This window comes from Miniopterus natalensis, chromosome 7 (assembly GCF_054644295.1).
Source record: "Miniopterus natalensis isolate mMinNat1 chromosome 7, mMinNat1.hap1, whole genome shotgun sequence".
Lineage (NCBI taxonomy): Eukaryota > Metazoa > Chordata > Mammalia > Chiroptera > Miniopteridae > Miniopterus > Miniopterus natalensis.
In genome coordinates this window covers 50,650,857-50,675,773 of record NC_142087.1, presented here as the reverse complement: position 1 = coordinate 50,675,773, position 24,917 = coordinate 50,650,857, and the positions used below count along the sequence as shown (strand labels likewise).

The following is a 24,917-nucleotide window of genomic DNA, read 5'->3' as shown; positions in this document are numbered from 1 at the left end:
AAAGTATGGGTATATTCTATCATGTATTATAATATCATATATTATTTCCTTCACTTAATTTCTGTTTGCCTGAATGGAGGCAAATGAGTGGCAAGAATAAAACATAAGTGTTATTATATTGTCAGTGATATAATATAGGTACCTAAATATAAACATAATTATACATTTTATTTTATATACATATAGCACCGGCACATAGCCTGGCACGTAGTAAATATTTGGTAAAGCGTGGTTACTATTGTGAAAAGTAACACAAAACATTCTTTACAAAGACTAATTTTATGTATAACATTTCAGGATATTTTATTGCACTGGTACAAGGAGAAGTAAGACTGTGTAACTGAGATTTTTATGGCCTTAAAGTTATGGGAAAACAATTAACAGGCATATAAGTGAATTGTGGCAGAGATTCAACCCGCAACAACTGCTACCATCTATTGAGTGTGTGATGATCGGTCATTCTGCAGAGTAAATACTGGGCCTTAATATCCTTTCCAAGTTAACTTTATAGGATCACCTGCTTCTTACTTTCTTGATGAAAAATATTAAGTGCAAATGTTTTATTTCATTTCCCAAGCTAGAATAGAATTTCACTTGCTTGGAGTGGGAAAGGCAAAAATGGTACAAGCTGCTTCAAATTGAGAGGCTAAATGAGTGAGTGTATTCCCACAGATGACCAAAGGCTTCTTCTTTTTCAGTTTTCTGGCTTTTTCCCCCCTTTCCTTCTAGCACTTGTAGTTTGTTTAATAAAAGTTGAGAATTCTCACAAAGGGCCTTATAAACACGTGTTATGAGATTTTAAATCTGATTTGAAAGTGCCTCTCTCCTGCTCCCTCTGAGTAAAGTGACCTTTTTAAATGGAGGGAAGTGGGTTTAGATGACAGTCATGATAAATGCGGTCATGTTCACTCAATAAAATAAGGCCCAGTGCATTTGAGGATAAATCAGTGAAATGTACAGCCCCACCTGTCTGTCTCCATCATTCATTTCCACTGTCACTTTCACAGTGGCTGATGGATCACAGTTGCTGTAAAATTAGACAGCCTTTAATCTCATTTCATCCTGATTAGCTTCTCTTTACCCTTTCCCTCTAACTCACTGACTGACACGCTAAAAACTCACACTGGGCTGCAGATGAACATGGAGTACAAACTTCGCCTCCAGTACTGCTTGTGAGGGCGAGGTTAGTGTCCACCTCTAGAGAAATCTAGAAAGGGTCAGGCATGTATTCTTTGTTATTTAAAATGTGATCAATAAGTACAGGACCTGATGCCATTTTAAACAGATGTTTGCCCTTGCTTGCTGCCCTATTTATTTTACTTTCCTTCAGGTTTAATCAGAAATCAGAGAAAGTGGCTCTTTTGCAAAACTCAAACATTGATTTAATATAGATTTTCTTCTAATAAATTTGGAGCATTTTACATTCAGAATAATTTCAGAGAGCTTTTGTGTGTATTTATAGCCTCTCAACTCATGGTAATAATTCAAAAAAGACAATAATTCAGGAATGAGAATACTGAAATTCTCTGCCAAGAAAGATAGCGTACAAGGTTTAAAAACAAGAGTAAATATGTGAAGATAAATAAGAATACCTTCAAGTAACCTTTATATTAGAACTTCAAAGACCTTCTCTCTTATTTTGAAGGTTTCAATAGTCAGTGCAGTAGTTTCATTTGTTTGCATAAAGCATAACAATAGGGGTAATCAAATGAAAAAGAGGCTTAAGAATAAATCACTATTATTTCCTTCACTTAATTTGTGCTTGCCTGAATGGGAGCAAATGAATGGCAAGAACAAAATACAAGTGTAGTTATATTTTCAGAGATAGTGCTGTATTATAATGCTGGGCTTCCAGTTAAAAAGAAGATAATACAACTTTTTATTACTTATAAGACTTGGACCTTGAACGGGCCAAAAATTTAAAATAAATATTGGAAGAGTGATTGTCATCAAGTTAGTTGGGTATAGTCAGTGGCCTCTTTTCTCACACTCATGTCTCATGGGAGTAGATGGCAATCAGTGCTATGAGTTTACACTGACCAGATGACACTGTGATGAACTGAGTACTGCCAGACTATTCATGAGATACTTAACATATGGGTAGCATAGTTTGTTTTTGGGATTTTGGAACAATCATCATAATCCAAACAATGAGTTAATTTAAAAGAGAAAAGAAAAAAAGATATTCAAAACATATCTAATCTTAGTTGCTCAATCACCTCAACATATACTCTGCCCCAAATGGGTTCTGAGAAGTGAAGCCTGCAGAATCTATATGGTTAAAAGCATTTCCCAAAGAGACAACTGAGGGTTGAGGAGGAAAAGGGCATCCCCAAGATGACCCCCTAAGTCAATCGACCTAATTAATGGGCCTCACAAACCAAGGACACACCCAACTACATTAGCCCCAAAATCAGGGGTGTACATACCAATGCCTTCTCCCTTGTGGGTATCAGTTCAAAAACAATGAATGGTCACAGTAAAAATTTTAAAAAATGATAAAACAATCAAAACTCTTAAAATCCTTTTGTAAAAAGCTTCAATGACCTGATTTGCTCTTTCAGAAGCTGTGTTATAGGTTTCAAAGCTTTGCCTGTTTCCTATTGTTTTTATTACTTATCTTGGCCTACCTAAGCACATTCTGAGAAAAATAAAAAAAATAATAAAAACAAAATGACATGAAAGATATGTATCATCCAAAATGAGTCGGGTGTAAGATAGGTGTGTTCTCTCTTTTTCCCTCTCTCTCTCTCTCTCTCTCCCCACTGGAAAAAGAGCACAAAGTAAGATCTGGCCTTGGCTCACATTGATTTCCCACTGCACTGGTTTCTTAAGTGCTCTGTTGATCCGTGTCAAGCAATAAGCTCCCTGCCTGAACATGCACATCACCTCCCCATTTTTCCTCACCTAGATTTAAGGTGCCCATATGATGAGCTGAACAAGGACATCATTTTTACTACTGGTGCCACTGGGCCCAAGCCACTGCCTGCGTTATAACTAATGCTGTGGATGTTTACATTTACCATACGATATTATAATAGCAGAGATTAACACCGCACCGCACAGGGTGGGGGACAGGGGTGTCCTGTCCTGGTTGTGCGTGTCTCCCAAATGAAAATGTAAATGAGAACAAACACAGAGAAACCTGGCGTTCATGGGCTTCTGAGTCACACCCCCACCTCGCAGCCACCACATCGGGGCAGGGAGAAGGGCGAGCGGAGGGGAATGAATATTTGTGATGTTTCTGACAGTTTTTATCTGTGTTACAGAAGAGCTCCTAAGCAGATAGATAGAAAATGTGTGATTGTGCTGCTAATGACATTGGACAGGAAATTAAGCGTATACATTTGGAGAAGGCATTAAATCAGCAGGACCTTAATTTAAAAACTTAAAACTGTATGGAAATGCAGCTTGCTCATTGCTGTGGAATAGAAAGCTACCAAGCACACTGAGTCTGTTTATGGAAAGATTGCCAGCAAACCAAGTTTGGGCAGAGCATCGTAATGGCTCCAAGTGTATGCAGGATTATTTCTTCCAAGAAGCAACCCCAGCCCTGACCCTTTGGGAGTTTCGAGCATCGTTTCAGAATGAGATCCCCATCATCAGACAAGCGAGGAGAACTTAAGAATAGAAAGCAGCATGACAGGTCGTTCTTGACTAATCTGTGGAATAACATTATGTAAAATTCATCAAAAGGGGTTGGGTTTGCAGTTGCTGGGAACACACCATTGAGCCACTGTGGATTGGTGGGTGCCCCGCTCTGCCGCTTGACTCTCTTCTTCCTACTGACTTCTTCTCACATTTTATACACTTTAGGGAGCGCAAATAACTAGTGAGCCAACGGGCAGGTCCTAAGGTGGAAAATTTCATGCATCTGTTTTTTCTTCTTCATTCCAGTTATGCCGTACAACAGTGCCCACCACTGCGTTGTGGAGGTAGAGAATTTCTTGTTTGTGTTGGGCGGAGAGGACCAATGGAACCCTAATGGTAACTATTGAACAATGTAATGAAAGGCACTGGTAACAGTCCAGTCTGTAATTACTGTGGGAAATACGTATCTGTGCAGCAGGGACCAGTGAAGTAGTCAGTGAATTGGGCTGACAGTTGGAAGGAGGGTCAATCACTGAGCTAGCAGAGGACTGCGCAGCAGAGCATTCACTCCCTCGCTGCCTGGGGATTTGGCTTCGCACTGACGCCCCAGCCCCTCTCCTTATCCGTCCCTTGAGGAATGCCACAGCGCAGGCATGGGCTCCCTGGGGACAGGTGGCAAGCTGCAGCTATTAAGAATTCTCACCACCTTCTCCACCACTGCTCTCCCATTTTACCAGTGTAACAATGCAGTTTCAATAATTAAGCATTATCTGCAGTCCCGCTGTACAAAACCTTCGCCGAAGTTCTTTTGCAGCATTTATTACGTGAGACCCATTCGAGTTGTCCCACCTTTTACGGGCTTCTTCCAAAGATCATCCACCATCCTCCCTGTTGATGTGATTACTTCATAAATTTATAGCAAAGAGAAATTAAAACACTTTCACGCATTTCCCAAGCCAAACACAGGGAGAACACTGTGCCTTGCAGAACACGCAAAATTATCAAGATATTTTTGGAAAGCTTGCACGTGGAGGAGGAGCTGCAGTTGTAGCCTTCTGTGTAACAGAGATCATTATGACTGAGAAACCATAAAACAGCTTGCAGGTACACATTTTTACTTTAAAACCCCAGAACATCCAGATGAAATTACATATACTGCATATATTTTATTGTGAATGCTCTCTTTTAGCATCTGTGCCAAGGCAAATTATAGAAAATGGTTACATCTGTTCAGTCTAGAAAATCTTAAAAGAAAACAACCCAGGCCACCCTCCGAGAACATTTCTTTGAAGTGAGGTGGACATTAGTTCTTAAGACCTGCAGCATAGCTGGTTCACATCTTTAATGGCTGGAAAGGAGACAGTTCCTGGGCTCGGTGAGAAACAGATTTGGAACAGGAGCAAAAATGATATGTAATATCTCTCCTCTAACTTACCTTTGAAATGACGCATTTGATCTTACCAGAAGCCTGGGCATACATACAGATCCCTGCAAACTCCCCATTTGCTGTTTAACCTGTCCTTCCTCAGAAGTGATTTCGGCTGAACAGAGCATCTGTAAGTGAACTTGCAGTGCACTGTCATCAAGTTTATCTAAGCAAAGAATGTGCAGAACCTTCTCTTTAAAGTCCAGGTTAAAACTAACGCATGACCAAAAGAAAAGGCTGGAGAGCCTTGTTTCTGATGACAGTGCTCCCTCAGCCCACCTTTCTTCCCAGGTGGAATAAGCCTCTGTCAAAATACCAGTCTCAGTGCCATAGCTCCCTGTTCACAAAACTCTGTGAACCTCCCATTCCTGTGAGACAGACCCTAATCAATAACACAGAAAATCTGCTCCCTAGGTTTACGTCCCCCCAAAATGACCTGTAACTAGTTTCTGTTCAACTTCTATCAAAGACACAGCTCAGAGGATTGGATCGGGGAATTAGGAGAGAGTTTAATGGACATGCTCCTTCCTCTGTTCTAGAGAATCAAGATTTTATCTTTGAACTAATTCAGACTCCCATAAAATTGTGCTGTTGGACCTCACTGATCTGCCTCCCCCACCCCTGAGAAGTAAAGCAATTTGCTTTAAAGCCCTCAATGAATATGCTGTGGGAAAAGACTATGGAAAGCATAGCACTGCATTTCCTGTAGGGCCGCCTGTCTCCTCCCAGCATGCTCCATGTGAAGACCCAGGTGACACATTCCTGTCAGACCTAAATCTTGAGTCACTTTTGAAATTATGATTAATACTATTCATGTTACTGAAGGCAGGTAGCTTTTCGGCTTCCTCTTCATTGCCAGTTCCATGCCCTTAAAACCCATCTATCTCTTTAAAAGATTTCTTCAGACTATACCACCTGTTGCCCCTTGTGGCAGCTCTCCCCTCTTTTCCTGATAATTCCACCTCCTTCACTTGACTACCACTTTTTCACTGCCCATTATCCCCTCCTGTCCTTATTTCCCTCCTTATTGAGTTTATATTCTATTGTCCATGCCTATGACAGTCACACTAGTGCACACACCCACAATCCTAGTGTCCACCTCCTTCCATTGTACCTACCTAGTAAAGCCTTGGTCCTGGTTAAATCCATTCTGTTCCACCTCTTCCCTGCCCCTGAGCAACTAACTGTGGATATAGAAAACCTCTGGCTACTAATGAACCATGCTGACTTCTAGCCAATTCCACTAAATTGTCCTGATCAGTACACTCTCCCACCCTCCAGCTTAACTGTTTCACACCTTCTCTCTCAAACACCTTTCTCCAAAACCTCCCTCCTCACTCTCATTGCATAGCCTGTCTTCTTAGTTCAATTATAACCGAAGCAATCAGAAGATAAAAACCTTTATCTTGCTCCTACCAAATCTATTCACTTATATCTATGGCCACCCACATATTCTTTCTTTTCTCTTATTATTGTTTCTGTTCCAATCTAAGGTCTATTCTTCATTCCCTCTTGTTTGCTCAAGCACCTTTGCAATACTTCCAAACTTAAAAGCACAAACAAACAAATAAAAGTTTCTCTGGATGCTACATCCTCCAGCTATAATCTTTTTATGGCAGAAGTTCTAAAAAGTATTCCCTACCCTCTTTCCCTGCTTTCTCATATTTTAGTTGCCCTGAAGGAGTCCCCTCTCAGGCTCACATTCCCACCTGTCCACTGAAGCAGTGCCATCCAGGCCACTAACCTCCATGTTGCCAAATCTTATGGTCAGTTCTCAGGTACTACTCCTCATTTTGAAATAGTATTTTATAGTTTCCAAAATACCACACTTTTCCTCCTATCTCTGACAATTTCTTTCCTTTGCTAGTTTTCCTTCTATCCTCGGGCTAATTCCCAGGATGTATATTACCTTCCATTTTCATACCCTCTCCCTAAAGGGGTTTCATTCTCATCTATGACTTTAATAATTCTGGAATAGTAACCCCAAAATTTGCACCTACAGCCTCATTTAGCCAGTGGCCTACCAGATACCTCCACTTTGAGATCCCACAGGCCTCTCAAGGTTAAGTCCAAAACAGAGCTAGCTCATGGCTTCTTTCCTCAGCCCCCAAGCTACTCCTGCTTGGTCTTCCTCACCTCAGCAGATCTCATGACCTTCCATCCAGTTACTTAGGCTAAAGACCTGGCAACCTTCCTTAATCACATTCTCTTTATCTCATACTAATAATCAATCTGAAAATTGAATTGGCTGTTTCCATGCAATAGATCCCAAACCTGACCACATCTCTCTGCCTGCACCTTTATTCAGTGACCTCCTGATCGCTCCCCTGCTTCAACAGTGGCCCCTCTATAGTCTGTTCTTCAGTCAGCAGCAAGAGTCTTTGTAAAAGACAAACTAGACCATATTCCTTGCTTGCTTGCTCAAAACCCCCCAGTGCCTTCTTGTTGTCACTGTTCTGGACCTTGACACCTCTCTGGCTTCTGTCCAAGTCACTCCAGCACTCTAGCTGCTTTTGAATTCATGAGTAGCCCTGGGACTTGACACTCGCCTGCCCACTGCCCGAGGGGCTCATTCTGCAGCTATCTGCATGGCTTGCAAGAGGCATCTGGGACCATTCTACTTAAACTGGCCTCCCTTCTATCAATCCCTGCTTTATTTTTTTATAGCCTTCATCTACTTAATAGTATGATATATATCTGTTTACTCATTTACAAAAACAGGAACTTGGCTTTTCTTTTTTTACCAGTGTATTCTCAGAACCTAGAACACATAAGACACATAATAAGTACTCAGTAGATAATTGTGCAAATGATAATTGTGTTTTGTATACATGCCTATGTAAACACACACACACACACACACACACACACACACTCGCTCCTACCTGTTTATTCCTGTGCTCATGTTTGCTACCTGTATTTCAATGGTTAGTTACATGTATATGAATAAAAAACAGACTTTTAGAATTCAGGCCGCAGGTGCTTTAGATAATTGTCATCTCAGCTGCTACACAGAAAATGGAATATACTCTTTTGCTTCTGTTTCTTGGTGTCAGCCTGTATGTAAAATAAGAATAATTGTAATGCCTCGGAGGCATCCCTGTGCTTATTAGGTTCAACAGAGGGGATAAACTGGTTAACCAGTTCCAAGGACTCACGTTTCCCATTCAGAACTTTTACCTGAGATAGGGCACAGCAACTGTACTTCCCTCAAATATACAAACAGAACATACGCAACACGTACAGCTTAACACTGATTTCCCTAAAACGCTTATTGTTGCGAAAGCTGTTAACTGCATGGAGAGAGAGTGGACTCTCCCAATGATAGAATTCTTGGATCATTCTTTAAAAAAAAAAAAAAGCTCTAACCAGAGATATCACACAGGATTGTCTCTGGAACTGATTATTTATAGGCAATAACTTCATGTTTTTAAAGCATAAAAACACCAAAACTAGAAATGTTTACCCTAACTTGGGGACAAAACCGGTTTGATAAACATACTTGCTCCTATTATTATGATTTACTTTTATTCTCACTCATTAAAATAAGGGGGCGGGGCAGAGGAGAAGTGAGGAAAAAGGGAAAACATTGGAGGTGGCTCGTTTACTCTTTTACCGACTTTATCACTTCTCAGACCGTGTAAGATAGTCCCTTTACTTAATTTATCTATTTGTTAAACCTGAGAACAGAGGCATCTTATAAAATGCTATTAAGTGTGGAAAACAACAAAGGAATCTTAAGTTTTAAGTGTCTCAAATATATTTTTACAGGAAAACACAGTACAAATTTTGTCAGCCGATATGATCCCCGATTTAATAGCTGGATACAACTTCCACCCATGCAAGAAAGGTAAGCGTTTATTTCTTGTATCTGAAACAATTGTGGCGGCTCTACGGGAAGCATGGGTGCTGAGTGGTTTTCCATGATAAGGCATCATGGAACCAGTGAGAGACAAATGGGGCGACATACAAAACTTGGCCTGGCCAATGTAGATTAACTGCCTTATTAATTCAATGGACAAAAATAATCAAATAAGTCAATTTATCCTAAAGGAGGAAGAAAAAAAATTCTATGACTTTTCTTCCCTTACTACATTGCGTTGGTTTTTTGGCAAACAGAGATATCATCTTATAGGCCATCCCACTCTCCTTGGTTATGATATATTTAAGTCCTATCATTGAAATATAAAACACCCTTTTCACAGTGATGTGCATTTTGATGCAGAAATTTCAATATTAAAGTTTTCAAGTCTCACTGACTCAAAACCTTTCCATTTGCCTCCTCAGATGTCTTTCCATCATATATTCAAGAACAGGTCATTTGTTAGCTTTAAAAAAAAACCACACAGTTTTGCAAGGTGTCCTCTCATTTTTTATGTACAGTGTTTATCTCACCCAATTCTCCTAGCACCAAAGAACAAGGTGACAACTACATTTATACCTATTTGGCCCTCCTGGCTGTTACACAGGCACGAGGCCATATCTTAATATGCCTATGCAAATTTACATGCTAAAATTTGAACACTTGATTCTTTTAAAATAATATCTCAACATCCTCTTGAGCAAATTCTTCAGAATAATAGTAACAATAATCGACAACCTATTTTATCAATTGAATTAAGAAATAATTTCTTTCTTATTTCTTTCATGACCCTTCACCTTAACATTTCCTTTTTTTAAAAAGCATTCAATCACATCGCACTGAGATCAAATTAGATCCTTAATCATAAATTCCAAGTGAAAAAGAAATTTTCAGATCATACCATTCATTCAAAAATGAACATTACTGCAGGAAGACTATGAATCTATGCTATAAAAAACTTACTAAATTTCTACCCCATATAATAGATCAAGACTTTCTTTTAGGAGACCAAGAGCTATACACTGAAAATGATGAGGCACAATCTATTAAAAGGACCACAGACACTTTTAGGAATGTCTAGTTCAGAGGTACCTCAAGAAATTATTCTAGGTCAACTAATATCCTGGCATACTTCTCAGTCTCCCTGTTTCTATACAGGGATACCCCAAAAGCTTCCTGATGCCTTTCTTGTTTCTCTCTTTTGGCGGTTATTTCCTGGTTGCTGTGATTGTAGCGGCATCAATTTACCCTTTAATCAAAGCCATTCAAAAAAGTTTTACTTAAATTCTATTTTAAAAATAAACATCAATAACATATTTGAAATGTCAGCACCTCATCACTGTGGTCCCCTTTGCTGGGGGCTGTGCACCAGGATAATTAACCTTCACGCCTTGGGTTTGGGAGGCATAACTCACGTCGCGGTCAATTATCTCACTGTAGAGCCCCTAAGGATGAGAAGTATTGCTGCAAAACCTAATTAGTAATTTTTTTAAAGTGTGTATTGTTTACTTGATATTCTATAATGACTTCCTCTGAGGCACTATGGCCTATCATGGCAGGGTCCTACTTAGACAATTTTTAGCAGCTCATTGACCTGATAAAAAGACCTGCCATGGTCTGTCGGTGCCCGGCAGCCACCGTTGACAGGATGGACTGTTTAACGTTTCTTTCTAAGTCATTATGGTATATCATGTCAGGTCCCTAGTAAGAGAAGTTTTTTTTTAGATTTAGAACAATCAACTCGATAGACCAAATAAAGAGCTCCTAGCAGAGCAGAATGGGAAAAGGCAGATCTCACAGATGCCCAGTCAATCTTCTAGCTCCACATCTCCTATGGGTTGGTTGACCCAGGCAGCAATCCATAACTTAAAATGAAATTTTTCTGTCATTGCTAAGCCTCCATCCAAAATAGCAAGTACAATCAGTTACCAGTGTGGCCTAATTGGTGATTAAACAAAGAAGGCAAAAGACTAAAATACGTGAGACAGACTACAGATCAGAAAAGGATTTCTTAAACATTTAATTGAGTTAATTTTGCATTGTGTAGATCATCAATCAAACTCACCAGGAGTTTCCCACCCCACTCCCATGCCTTTAGCTGCTATCAAACTGCTGATAAGTTAGCGAACTGGTTGAGAATTACAGAAACAAGTTGTAAAACACTCCGGGGTAACCCATTCTTACAGAGCTGGCTGGACAGATTCCTCTGCTAGCTTACCTAATTAGAGCATCCAAAAGAGTGTAATAAAGTGCAGGCTGTCCCAGTTCAGCCGGGAAAAGGGCACACATCCTCTAGACTTCCTCAACCATGGGAGGTCTGCTCAGGAACTGCATGCCTGCTACCTGTGAATTTACTTACGGGTTGTTTTGGTTCAGATTTAGGATTTGATTCTCCAGAAAGAAGACAGGGCAAAAATGAAAACTCCAATCAATAGAAATGCTTTGGTGACTTTAAGTTTTTTTAATAAAAATAGACATTTTAGGTATTATTTGTATGGATATCTTACTCCCTAGCTAGTCTGGGGGGGGAAGAGAAAGGAAAAGCCATCTGGAGAACAAAAACAAAGCATATGTTTCACAGAGTAAGTGAAATCTAGAAGCAAATACATCAGAAAGTTTCCAAATTTAACTATTGTGTTTCTAGAAGCCTTATAAGAAACAATGTCAGACAATATTCCATTTGAAAATAGTTTTTAAGCTGATGATGAAATTCAAAAATTCAAGCTGAGATAAAGTTATAGTAATTCAATCTCATGCTGTAGCATAGAAACTGACCACCCTAAGGGTAAGAGAGGAAGAGTCAAGACCGGTACAGTACTCGGGATTTCATAGTCTTTTCACTTATCTCAGTACATTGAACATTGCCTGTGGCAGTGGGGTCAGGGGAATGTTGTAGAGGGAAGAGATGAACAATTTAAAATACAGTGTAACCCCATTAAGGAATCTTTAATAATCTTAACTTAGTTTTCAAAAAATAGCCTGCATAGCCTAAACCAGGTGTGCTCTTCACGTGGACAAGCAGGGCAGGGATTCCCAAGAGACCTAATGGTAGAATTTGAGCCTGGAACAAATGTTCACAGCTGCTGACAGACCATTAACCAGTGTTCCTAGAATGCATTTCATGAATTCTCATTTTGGGCACACAAGGGATAAAATCAGAGACTCAGAATCTTCGCTATTGGAATTTCTACATAAAAATGCACTTTTCATCAGGAAGTGAAACCTACTGGGTTGGGTTTTTCCCCCCATTTAGATCCTAACAGTGACACTGTGTGGATAAAGCTAGGAGTACACATGGAGCATCAAATTAAGAATACTTAGGCTAATTTTAAAGAGAGCAAATTCTGGCAGGCTGACTCGGTGTCACAGTGAGAAAGGAAGGCAAGTGAGAAAATTGAAATTTAGACTAGAGAAAAGGAGTTCATGCTTCCAAAGAGAGACCTTTCTCTTACCCTCCACTATAAAAACTTAGAGGGTTTTCATACTTATGGCTGGTGGGCTTTTTTTTTTTTTGACCAATATATAGTGGATAGAAGAACTCACCACCTTAAAACCCACATAGTCTAGATTATTTTAAAATGGCACATGAGTGAAATTAGTAAACTAATTATTTCAGAGGCCCTAAGACCTGTCGTAGACTCACATGGCAGAGGGATACTGATCTATCCTGTTTCCATGTTGCAAAGAAATATCTACGTACAGATTTTTGTAGACATGTGTGAGTCTTTTCAATGAAACATTTTAACTGAGAAGGTAAAATCACTAGTAAAATAATCTTGACTTATCATATTTCATAAGAAAGCAGTTAAAATCTGGCTAGAGAAATTAAAGGAACCAGTGATCCATCTATATGCACTTAATTTTCCAATTGTTTTTAAACCTAATTTTATATTTCAAAGAGTTTTTACTCTTCCACACCAGGAAACCCCAATTTGGGGGAGTTTGCATTCTTTGAAAATCTGATTAAATCTTCCTCCAAAATCTTTCTCCATATTCTTCCTAAAAATGCACATACACAAAACACATACATACATCATTTTATTACAATTTCAAAAGGGCTTTATGGACCCCTCGGAAGACATAGGCCCAGGTTAACAACCCTTACTTTATGAAATCTGTCTCTGCTGCTCTTTTTTTTTTAAATATGTCTTTATTGACTTCAGAGAGGAAGAGAGAGAGAGAGAGAGAGAGAGAAACATCAATGATGAGAGAGTCATTGATCGGCTGCCTCCTGCACGCCCCTCAACTGGGAATCCAGCCCACAACCCGGGCATGTGCCCTGACCGGGAATCAAACCACAATCTCCCCGATCCTAGGTCGACGCTCAACTGCTGAGCCACACTGGCCAGGCTCCCCTGCTCTTTATTCTCCCTTCTCCATTTTTCTTCTTCCTTTGCCCATCATTGTTGTTCATTTTCCTTCGGAATTTTCCATAGCATGTATGTTTTTCAAAAGCATCAAGAAAATATAGAAAAAACAAACATAACCAAAATATTATTCTAAAATTACCAATAATACTAACAATTTCAGGACTATAAATATATAACTGAACCATATGATCCCTCAATCCCATTTCTGCTTATATATCCAAAGGAACCAAAATCAGTATCTTGAAGCGATATCTGTAGTCCCACGGTCATTGTAGCATCATTCACTGTAGCCAAGATGTGCAAACAACATTGTCTGTCAACAGATAAATGGATAAAGAAAGCATGGTGTCTGCATCAAATAGAATATTATTCAGCCATAGAATTGAAGGAAATCCTGCCGTTTTAAACTGAAAGTTAGTATGCTAAGTGAAATAAGCCAGGTGGAGAAAGACAAACACTGTATGATATCATTTATACATGGAATCTAAAAAGATGTTGAATTTAAGGAAACAGAAAATAGAATGGTGGTTGCCAGGGGCTAGGAGTGGGGGGAAGGGGGAGCAGTTAGTCAAAGGCAACAAAATTTTAGTTGTAAGATGAATAAGTTCTGAGGATCTAATATAAAGGATCCTATAACTATAGTTAATATGCTTGAAATTTGCTAATAGAGTAGATTTTAAGTGTTCTAGTAAAAAAATGGGAGGTAACTATGTCAGGTGATGAATGTGTTATTTAATTTCATGGTGGGAATCCCTTTACATTGTATGCATATTAAATGCATCACATATATTGAATCATCACATTTACACTTTAAATAAATTACAATTTTATTTGTCAATTATGCCTCAATAAAGCTGGAATTAAATGAAGTAAAACTGAATACAACACCATATATAACATACATCATACCTATATGGTAATAAATTATCTACACAAATATTAAAGAATTTAACTGTCACTTAAAATACATGGATGGGCAAAAGTAGGTTTACAGTTGTGCGACCACGAAACACGGAGTTTATTCCTATATTATTATTTATTTATTTATTATTGTATTATTTATTTATATTACTTGTCTTTTTATGATTGTTATTATTTCATATCCTTACTTACGATTTATCTTTTAAGTAACGATGGCTTGTAATTTAACCAACGGCCCATGAAAGTGGATACTGAAATAGTACCGTAAACCTACTTTTGCCTCACCCCTGTATTATTAAGAAAATGTATATGGAAATATTTTTAATTTATCTTTCAATTAAATTCAACATTCTTTTGTATTAGTTTGAGGTGTACAGCATAGTGGTTAGGCAATCATATACTTTACAAAGTGTTCCCCCTGATATTTCAAGTAACCACCTGGCACAGTATATAGTTATTACAATATTGTTAACTGTATTCTCTATGCTTTACTTTACATCTCCGAGACTGTTTTGTAACTACCAATTAGTACTTCTTAATCCTTTTACTTTTTTCACCCAATCCCTGAACCTCACTCCCCTCTGGCATCCATCAGTCTGTTCTCTGTATCCATAAGTATGTTTCTATTTGTTTGTTTGTTCTTTAGAGTCCACATATAAGTGAATTCATGTGGTATTTGTCTTTCTCTGTCTGGCTTATTTCACTGAGCATAATACCTTCTAGGTTCATCCATGCTGTTGCAAATGGTAAGATTTCATTATTTTTATGGCCGAATAATATTCCGTGGTATATATGTACCACAGCTTTTTTATCCACTCATCTATGGACGGGCACTTGGGTTGCTCCCATGTCTTGGCTATTGTAAATAATGCTGCAATAAACACAGGGGCCACACACCCAGTAAATCACGGAGCCAGGCAATCTTATTCCAGACATCAAACTGTTTATCAAGATGCTATACACTGCTTCCCAGAGGTTTGGGCACTTCATAAACACAACTTGGAAAATCTCCAAACCATATAAGTTTACCTGATAAAAACTTCTGGGACTTTTCATCTTGTTATTGACATTGCCCAAGAGACTTAGCATCAATTTTTATGAAAACCATCATTCATCAAACATAAATTATATTCTCTAAGAGACTTGGCACTTAGTAATTGTAGTTTGTCAGTATTGGACCACGCTTTCCTTATGAATATATAATTCTGGTAGCATCAGTGAGAAAAAGAAGCGAAGATCCAAAGGTTTGCTTAAGATTTCAACCTAGTCTTCCTAACCTTTATCCTGCCTCAGCTTCCATATCTTATTAGTTGCCGAGTCTTACATCTGCCTTTAAAATATCTTTTTTGTCACCCTTTTCTAGCCTTATACTAAAACTATAATTTAGGTCCTTAATACCTCACTCCTGGATTATGGTCTGCCTCGGATTGGTCTTCCTGTCTCCAGTCCTTTCAACACAGTTTACAACTTTTGCTTTCAGTGGCATAATGAGATAATCTAATAAAGAGCCTCTCTTGAAAAGAGACTAAAAAATATCCCATAGCTTTGTAAGAATCAACACCAAATACTACAGAGATGAAATTCCTGTGATGGGTTATATAACAGCAAATTTTCAACACTATATTCAGTTCACAAAAGTTTCTCTATTTGCCGTAGAACTGGGGGGAGAAAAAGAAAAAATGATAATTGAAGAAAAATTTTGATGATGTAGTTCTCTTATAAATTGGAAACAATGACCCTTGAAGGACCATAAAGAAAGTGAATGTCAAGATAATTTATTAATGTTACATTATCTACCTCATTTTTCACGTTGTCTTACTGAGCTGTGATAGCCTTACAGGGTACCAAATATCCCAAACATTAGTGAACACTTTACCAGTGTATCAAAAGCAAGATAAAAAGAGCTCAGACAACGAGCTGGTCCATTGCTCCTCTACTGGTCTTTGATATCAGAAGGGCTAACCAGGATGGGCAGTGCACACGGCTCCTGGGTGAGGCCTCAGACTGAGAGGGTAGCCGCGTATGAGATTTTCAGAGGCTTGCAACCCTTTCCGACGCTGAATAGACTCCCTTTTCCCGACGGACTGGGCCCCTTGTGTGATTCACGGCCGGTGGTTGTTTCTCCCGCAGGAGAGCCAGTTTCTATGCGTGCCGGCTGGACAAGCATCTGTACGTCATCGGCGGGAGGAATGAGACGGGCTACCTGTCCAGCGTGGAGTGCTACAACCTCGAGACAAACGAGTGGCGCTACGTGTCCTCCTTGCCGCAGCCCCTGGCCGCGCACGCGGGAGCCGTGCACAACGGCAAGATATACATCTCAGGCAAGTCCCGCCTGCTGGCGCGCGGCTCGCCCCGAGGCACCCTCTCGACTTGTATGTCTGTGTTCCATTCGCAGGGGGTGTGCACAATGGAGAGTACGTCCCGTGGCTCTATTGCTATGACCCCGTGATGGATGTCTGGGCTCGAAAGCAAGACATGAACACAAAACGTGCCATTCATACTTTGGCTGTAATGAACGATCGCTTGTATGCAATTGGAGGAAATCATTTGAAAGGTCTTTTTTTTCTTTTAATCACAATAACATTTGCATCTCATGTTTCTTGCTAACAGGGTTTCTTGTTAGATAATCATACTTAATGTAACCAAGTAAAAAGTATGTTGACCAAAGAAAATCTACTCTGCGTAAACTCCTGGTACCACTGGGCAAGCATTTATTTTGGCTCCTCTGCAGATAGGATTATTTTTAAGTTACCACACACATTAAGGAAATGAATAATGATGTCTGTAGAAAATTTAAAAATGAAAGCATTAATAACTGAAAAAGCACAAACAATTTGTTGTAACAATGAATTCAGTAAAAACAAATTATTCCTTATCAACAAAGTTATAGTAATGAATTTTGTCCTGAAAATTGTTTTCTGTAGTAATCATAAAAACTTTAGTCATAGCTGCGCAAAGCTAATAGGTGATTTTTCTTAAAGAAAACACTTAGAATTTCATGTCTAAATTTAGAATGATCTCTTTTAAGAACCATCGATGATTCTCAAATTTTTTCTATTTGCTTTTTTTAATGGAAAAAAAAACTTATTTAAAGCATAGTATCTTTAGAGGCATGTCTTTGGTTCTTTTCCTTCATATTTGTATTTGACTCCAACTTTTTATAGTATATGTGCATGTATGCAGCTTTATGTACATTTATATAACACTGAATTTGATAGGGAAATAGAGAGATGTATGGTATTGAGAATGTTGCTAACTACTTTGGACCTCAGTTTCCTCATCTGAAAACAAAGGAAGTTGATCTCTAAAAATCCCCTGTGGCTCTGACCTTCCATGATCCTTGAAATTGAACTCAAAGAGAACTAGGCCATCTGGATATGGTAGATAAGGCCCATCTGTGCATTTATTTCTCAACTAGATATCCATCTTTAAAAAATGGCTTAAACATAGACATTTTTTCTATTTTTCTTACTAAATATTTACCCCTAAATATAATAAAGGCCAGACAAGAATGATGAGTCAGAAATGTCATTTCCTGGTCTGTGTCTGCTGCTCATCTCAGCGCTCTCCCCAGTGGAAGACGGTTATCTTTCCTCCTGCAGCTCTTCCCTTTTACTCTGTTTCCTTCCCTGGTGCTCCTGCATGTCAACCCACACACCATGCCCTTACATCAATATGTTTTATATTAACTTTGTAGTTTCCTGCATTACAATATCACTTCTACTAATTTCTTTGCACAAGAAAGCCTAACTATTTTAGGAACTTTTAATATTTATGGTTATACTTGGACAGAAAAGATTTGAGTAATGACAGTCTAAATGAAAAATGGCACGCATGAAGTCAGGTTGGCTCAGGGAGACACTGAGGCATTAGAGGAAAGGGTGTGAACTTTGCATCTAAGCTTAGGTTTGAATCCCAGTTATGTACTTACAGTTGTGTGGTCTTACTCAAGACACTTAACTTCATGTCTGTAAATAAGGGATAGTGACCCTTTCCTTGGTAGTTATGACAATTACAGTCAACAAAAGTAATACTTTTACTTGGTACAGAGAAGGCACACATATTCTCATATGATGCCACTAGAACCTAGAGCCAGGAATTTACCCAAATCCTCATTCCAGTTACATATGCTTCAAAAATTACCCATTATCTTAATGGTAAAGGAAAGAAATGTACCACAGAGTTGCAGTAAGCACATTACTCTGCTGTTCCAAAATCAGTGTGATTTATTTTATGTAAAAGGTTAGTGGCCTGAAATATTCTGTCTGCCTCTTCGAGAATGAAAATTATTCTACTTTTTGGTCTACCTTCTCAATTAATTTGAAGAGTCCAGTACATTGGTTTATTTTTATTATATGCATTGTAATTGTCGGCTAGCAAATATACATACCATGTGTTTAACTAGGAGAAAAAAATCATTAAAGACTTAGTTTGCTCAATGACCAGGAAGCTCCTAGTAGGGGTTTTTTGACTCCCTAAATTAAAGGCAGGGACCCAGGAGAGTCCAGTAACCTAAGTTGTTCCCTGTGACCTGGCGACTGTCCCGGCCACTGAGAAACTTTATCAGAAGTGGGAAGAGAGGCCCTTCGGTGGAACTTAGCCCCATACTCAAAACCTTGATTCTTAGTAGATGTTGGAAACAGTTCACATTGTCATAGCTGTTTACATAGGCTGTGAAAAGGGTAGAATATGCTGAACAACACATTTTAATTAAAACATTTTGAGAGAGTTAAATACTCATTTAAGAAAAATCTGTAAAAGTATGAACTTTGAAGCCAGTTCACTTGTATTCAAATCTCAGCCTATCTTCTTACTGGCCATGTGACTTACTCACGTCATTAACTCTGTCACCCAGTTTCCTCATCTATAAAATGAATATAATGGTACAACCATCTCATAGGATTACTGATGGGATTAAATGAGTTCATTTATATAAAGCACTTTAATAAGCGAGCTGTTTAACTTTTTAAAGGCACTCTATAAAATGCTTGCTTTAACTATAATTATTTTAAACCTTTTAAAAAAGTTTTAATAAGCCATTTTTCATAAACTCTACCCCCATATAATCAACCAATGACATCTAATCTAGTCAGATGGTTCTTGCTTTGAATTAATCTGAAACAACCGGAGTTGGGTTAGTTGTTTGTTTTAGGTCTTTCTGACATCTCTCTTAATTTCACCAGTAAATTTATACATGTGTGCCTTCAAGACACAATTATCTGCTTCTTGGCTCTAGACCATTTTTTTAAAAGAAGCTCTAGCTTTAAATTGGGACCGTGAGAGTTTATTCTTCTGTAATTCCATTTTGCTATGTTACCTAGGTTTCTCCCACCTTGATGTAATGCTCGTGGAATGCTATGACCCAAAAGGTGACCAGTGGAATATTCTCCAAACTCCCATCTTGGAGGGAAGAAGTGGTCCTGGCTGTGCAGTGCTTGATGACAGCATTTACCTTGTGGGAGGCTACAGCTGGAGCATGGTTTGTACCCCCACTGAACTGTTCCTCCTTTGAACTGTTTGTACTTACTTTTTGTTTCCCTCAAAATGTGTCATCCACCCATGCATGTACTTTTAAAGAGTATCACGCTTATATGCAAACAGTAAATTACTTTAAGTAATAGAATCAGCGTGGCTTCTGTAGAGCTAGCTTGCTCTCTGATCAACTGTATCATGAATGGGTTAGGTCTCTGGTTCTCTCCCTTCCCCATGCTTTTGCAATTCTGGCTTTCCAACGGTAAGTCAGACTAAAGTGGTTTGAATAGGAGAGCCTGAAAACTTTCTGACCAGAAAGGCATGAAAATGGAAATCAGTTGTTTAATATCCACAAATTCTATTTAGGATATGTAATTTATCATCGTGTTTCACTTTTTCCCCCTTTATCATTAAAGTTTCCAAACATACACCAAAATTGAGAGTAAGTGGGCCCTCATTAACACACCATCCAACTTCAACATCCATCAACATTTTGCCATACTTGCTTCATCCTTCAAAAAATTTTTACTGAAGCAACTTGAAGCAAATTCTAGACATTATATGATTTCACCCTAAATGTGTCAGTGTTTACCTTTAAGAAATCATTCATTTATGTAAACATACTGTATTATCACACCCAACAAAGTTAACAGTAATTTCTTTATATCCAATCCATACTTAAAATTCTCCTGTTCACTTGAAAAAAATTTATTTTTCAGATTGTTATGTTAAAACAAGTCTCATTTGTATTATCATCTCTTGTGCAAACTGGAACATTACCCCCAGTCCCATGGAACTTATTGTTTCATGCCACTGACTTGCTGAAATATGCAGAGTCAGTTATCATATAAAATATCCAGCATTGCCCGGCCGGGCGTGGCTCAGCGGTTGAGCTTTGACCTAGGATCCAGGCGATCGGGGTTCGATTCCTGGTCAGGGCACATGCCCGGGGTTGTGGGCTCGATCAATGACTCTCTCATCATTGATGTTTCTGTCTCTCTCCCTCTCCTGTTCTCTCTCTGAAATCAATAAAGATATATTAAAAAAAAAAAAAAAAAAAGAATATCCAGCATTATGCAGTTAGCTAATGGCTTCCTCGTGGCATCATTTAAAATTTCCTATAGACTGGAAGTTAGATATAAGGGCTTAATTAAGTTCAGCTTTTCTCTCTTTTTAAAAATATGTTTTTATTGATGTTTAGAGAGAGGGGAAGGAATAGGGATAGAGAGATAGAAACATCGATGAGAGAGAAACATCATCCATCAGCTGCCTCCTGCACACCCCTGACTGGGGATCGAGCCCTCAACCCAGACTTGTGCCCTGACCAGGAATCAAACCCGTGACATCTTGGTTCCTGGGTCGATGCTCAACCTCTGAGCCACACCAACTGGGCAGCTTTTCTCTTCAAAAAAAATTTTTTTTATTTATTTTTGCCAAAAACACTTGAGCCTCTGTAGTTCAACTTATATCACATCAGGAGACAGATAGGGTCTAACGTCTACATATTCACTTTTTAAATCATGACTTTTTATCTTTTCCTATTTATATGCGTTCATTTTGTAAGATTAATTCAGGGTTTTATTCCTTTTGCATCAAACAAGGTTGTTGTATAAAGTTTTAGGGGAAACTTTAAAAGGTTATTAGTCATACAGAGGCAAATATATATTGACATATATCACCAGACACTCAACATGTGCCTGTTTGCTGGTGCAAATTGGTAGCCACAAGAAAGACACACTTTCAGAAAATGGTTGTTAGGTTGGTGGGGAATTTTGTTTGTTGTCTATGATAAAAAGCAAGTCACTTTGGGAAGGGAAATGTTATACAAGCACTAGCCCCAGAGGTTGACAAAAGAAACAAGGTTTTTTTGTTTGTTTCTCATGTGGCCTTTTGAAAATAAATAAATCAGTGTGCGAAGAAATCAGCAAGCTTTCATTTCCAGTTTATTTTAAACTGATTTTGAATCAAGCTCTAATCCTCTCTACAGTAGTAAAATAAAAATGGAAATGTGAGGCAACAGTCTAAAATCCAATTTACTTCAATTATTTGACTATTTAAGGTGATTTTTTTTTTTTTTATCTTAAACCAGCAGGATAATTTCTGTTTTTTTGGTCAATTATTTTAAGGGATTTGTTGATCATCTAGGATGTTCTAGGTGCTTGACTTTTCTTATTAGTCACACACACATAAAAACATAGTTTAGAAATTTTGTCAATCTCAAATTTTCCCTTGGCTTGAAACAGTTTAAAATCCACTGTTTAATTTTGAAGTTTTTAAACAAGAGCAGACAATTGATATTTTCTTTGCAAGGTAAATGTGATAAATAAGGTTGCCGTTGCACTTCTCTGAATATCCTTCCCTAAATGCTCCCTGTTCTGCCATTACAGGGGGCCTACAAGTCATCTACAATATGCTATTGTCCAGAAAAAGGCACCTGGACAGAACTAGAAGGAGACGTAGCAGAACCACTGGCAGGTCCAGCCTGTGCAACAGTTATCCTGCCCGCCTGCGTACCTTACAATAAATAACCCCAGGAAACCCTGGAATGAACAGTATCCCGTTCTAGGAAACAATGACAGGCGACATCACTATTATAACTAGGAACAATGCAGCCGAGCGGTTGCTGTTGATGTACAAGTAACTACGAAAGAAAAAGACCTGTTCTTGAACAGATACTGTGTCTGTAACTCGGATCACAACAAACCTCCGGTGGTGACAGACTCTTCCATTTCAGACTGGTTTTGACTTGTCCCAGCTTTACAAAAACTCCTCCCATGGATCTTACCCTTTCAAAAGGAGAAAGATAAAATATAGAAGAGCACCCCCAGAGAGACCTGAGATCAGTATTGTGCATTGTAGTCTGCCTGCATGTGATCTATGTTGAAGTTCCGGGGACATTGTGTTCATGAGTGATTCAACGTGGGACCCGCTGAAGTACTCTCCCTGCATCACAGAAATTGCCACCTGATTCTATATCCCTAACCTGTGGCTACTTCACAGACTCCTTAGGCAACACAGTTCTAGAAAATCGTATCAGATTAAAGAGAAACACTTTTGTTTCTGTGTAACTGTCGTATACCTTCTTCCCCTGGGAACCTCGTGGGATCAGAAAGGAGAAAGATGCTGGCTCCTGTAGCAACTGCTTTCTGCCCTGTAGCCAAAGTCATTGTTTCTGTGTTCTCAGTTTTACCCGAAAGAGTAAAACAAAATGCACTGTGTCGCTGTGGGGTTCGTGGAGGCTCTCTCGTTTCCTGCAGTGTATAAACAAGTAGGGAACACACGTGTAGTTCGCGTCAAAGGGTAGGATTGACAGGCAGGCAGACAGTAGTGTGTTTTCTGTCGGGTGACATCTGACCCAAACTTAACCCACAATGAAAACTGAGAGATGGCTTTCCGGAATTCAGGAACAAAATGAAAGAATCATTTCTTTTAAGTACAATCCCAGTTGTCTCTCTGTCCCTAAAACACACAACTTTAAAGAGCCGCAGGAGCGAATGCTAGTCCCCAGCAAACCCTCTCGCCTGGGCTCTAGCAGTGGCTTTAGAGTTGGCTCTGGAAAAGCACATGGCTTGCCCTGACTATTCCCCCAGCTCATCAGACGTGTTTGCCATCGCCAGGGACGCCTGGGCCCGGTTAAGAGCGCAGTCGCTAGTTGTCTTCGGGGCCCCGAGGACTTTGGGACCAGAAGGTCGGGAGAGCATGACATCTGCTCAGTGTGGCCTGTCGAACGAACAACACTGGCAGGAACGTGAATTTGATTTTCAAGCTCTTCGGATCTGGAACGACATCCATTAGGAGAACATCAAAGCCTAAAATATTTTTTTTAATCACCCAGAGATGTTGTTGAATCCCTCAACAAATGTGTCATTCAGAACAACAGCGCGGGGAAGCCACAGGTGAAAGCTGCCGGGTGACGAGCTTTCGCTGCGGGACACGTCAAGGTGGACAGGGGACCTGGAGCCCGGTGCCGTTTCCACAGTCAAGTGCAATCTTTGTTGTTTTTGTATTTATTTGTATGTTCAGATCCAAAGGATCCGTTGTAAAATATATATATAAGTATATATCCAGTACAATGAACTTTCATTTCTTTTTCCTTGAAAGCATATGAGTATATAGAAGGAAAAGTTACAGTGCTTGGCGGGGAAACCCCAGCTGACATCAGGAAGAAAACAAGGTCTGCTCCAGAACCTCACCGTCGCCTGTCACCGTGCCGCCTGAATGTCGCCGTTTAAACAAGGACATTGGCTTTCCTTAGACTTGTTCTTCATTTATTTTTTATTTCTAGCCCAAATAAATAAAAGCATTTATGAGAACTGTAAGTAAAGCTTTCTGTATTTCAGAAAGACACAAACTATTAGTGAAAAACGATTAAAAGTCACAGAGGATGTAAATTTTGTACAGTATTAGAATGTGTAAATGAAGCTTGCTTGGAAGGGGGAAACTTGAAATAAAAACTTTATGTACTAATTCAACTGTCTCTCATGGTTTTGCTTATAAAGCCTGTGCATAAATCTTCATTGAATTGTTTAAATGTTTGTAATATATAAATGCCTACATATTTTTATTCTGCAGTGTATTTTACAAGTATGGACAATGCTAAAAATTATGGAATGCTTCAGGAAAAATGTTGAGTTAAAAATAATGAGTTAAACCTGATTTTGACACTGTATGAGTGTTACAATAAGGAGTAACTTATCCAAGATCTAATAACTAAATACTTACAGAAATGAGTAGAAGCATCATATGTATTAAACAATACTTGTACACTTTCTAAAGAATCACTGAACCACACATTTGATTAGATAAATTGTCTAAATACATAGTAGTATTTAATTTTTTTTTTAATCTGAAAAAGAAGTGCAGAGCAAGGAAAGATGGCTGTGGGAGACAATAGGGGAGACTGAGGTGTGTAGCTGAAGAGTTATGAAGGGTTAGAAGCTACTTCCTGAAGCTTGTAAGCTAGAAAGGATTTACTTCCATGCTTCCCCGCCCAATCTACCATTACTGGGGATGAAACTCACAATTAAAGGATTATTTGATCCCCCCTAGCATTCCACGAAAGCAAGAGTAGTGAGTTCCTCTCTTCTGCCCCTGGACCTCCCCTCTCTGTGCCAGCACAGCATTCCAGAAAGAGGCTCTCTCTGAGCCAGTCTCCTGCACCATCTCCTGATCTAATGCCTGCTTGTAGCAGGGCTTCTTCAAAGGCCCGGATTCCCCCAAAACTCTAGTGCTGACCCGGAATCAAGAGCAGTTAAGTGAATATAATTGTCTTTTT

The 24,917-nt window shown here is 39.0% G+C and overlaps 1 protein-coding gene across 1 annotated transcript in view; it reads left to right on the top strand.

Moving 5' to 3' along the window:
• KLHL14 (kelch like family member 14) overlaps window positions 1-24,092 on the top strand; it is an 89,276-nt gene extending 65,184 nt beyond the window's left edge. The window contains exons 3-8 of the mRNA XM_016195940.2: window positions 3,898-3,987; window positions 8,789-8,867; window positions 16,301-16,491; window positions 16,566-16,724; window positions 19,492-19,649; window positions 22,030-24,092. Coding sequence (XP_016051426.2) covers window positions 3,898-3,987; window positions 8,789-8,867; window positions 16,301-16,491; window positions 16,566-16,724; window positions 19,492-19,649; window positions 22,030-22,170 — 818 coding nt within the window. The 3' untranslated portion in view covers window positions 22,171-24,092. The remainder of the gene's footprint in view (window positions 1-3,897; window positions 3,988-8,788; window positions 8,868-16,300; window positions 16,492-16,565; window positions 16,725-19,491; window positions 19,650-22,029) is intronic.
• Window positions 24,093-24,917: the final 825 nt, after the last annotated feature.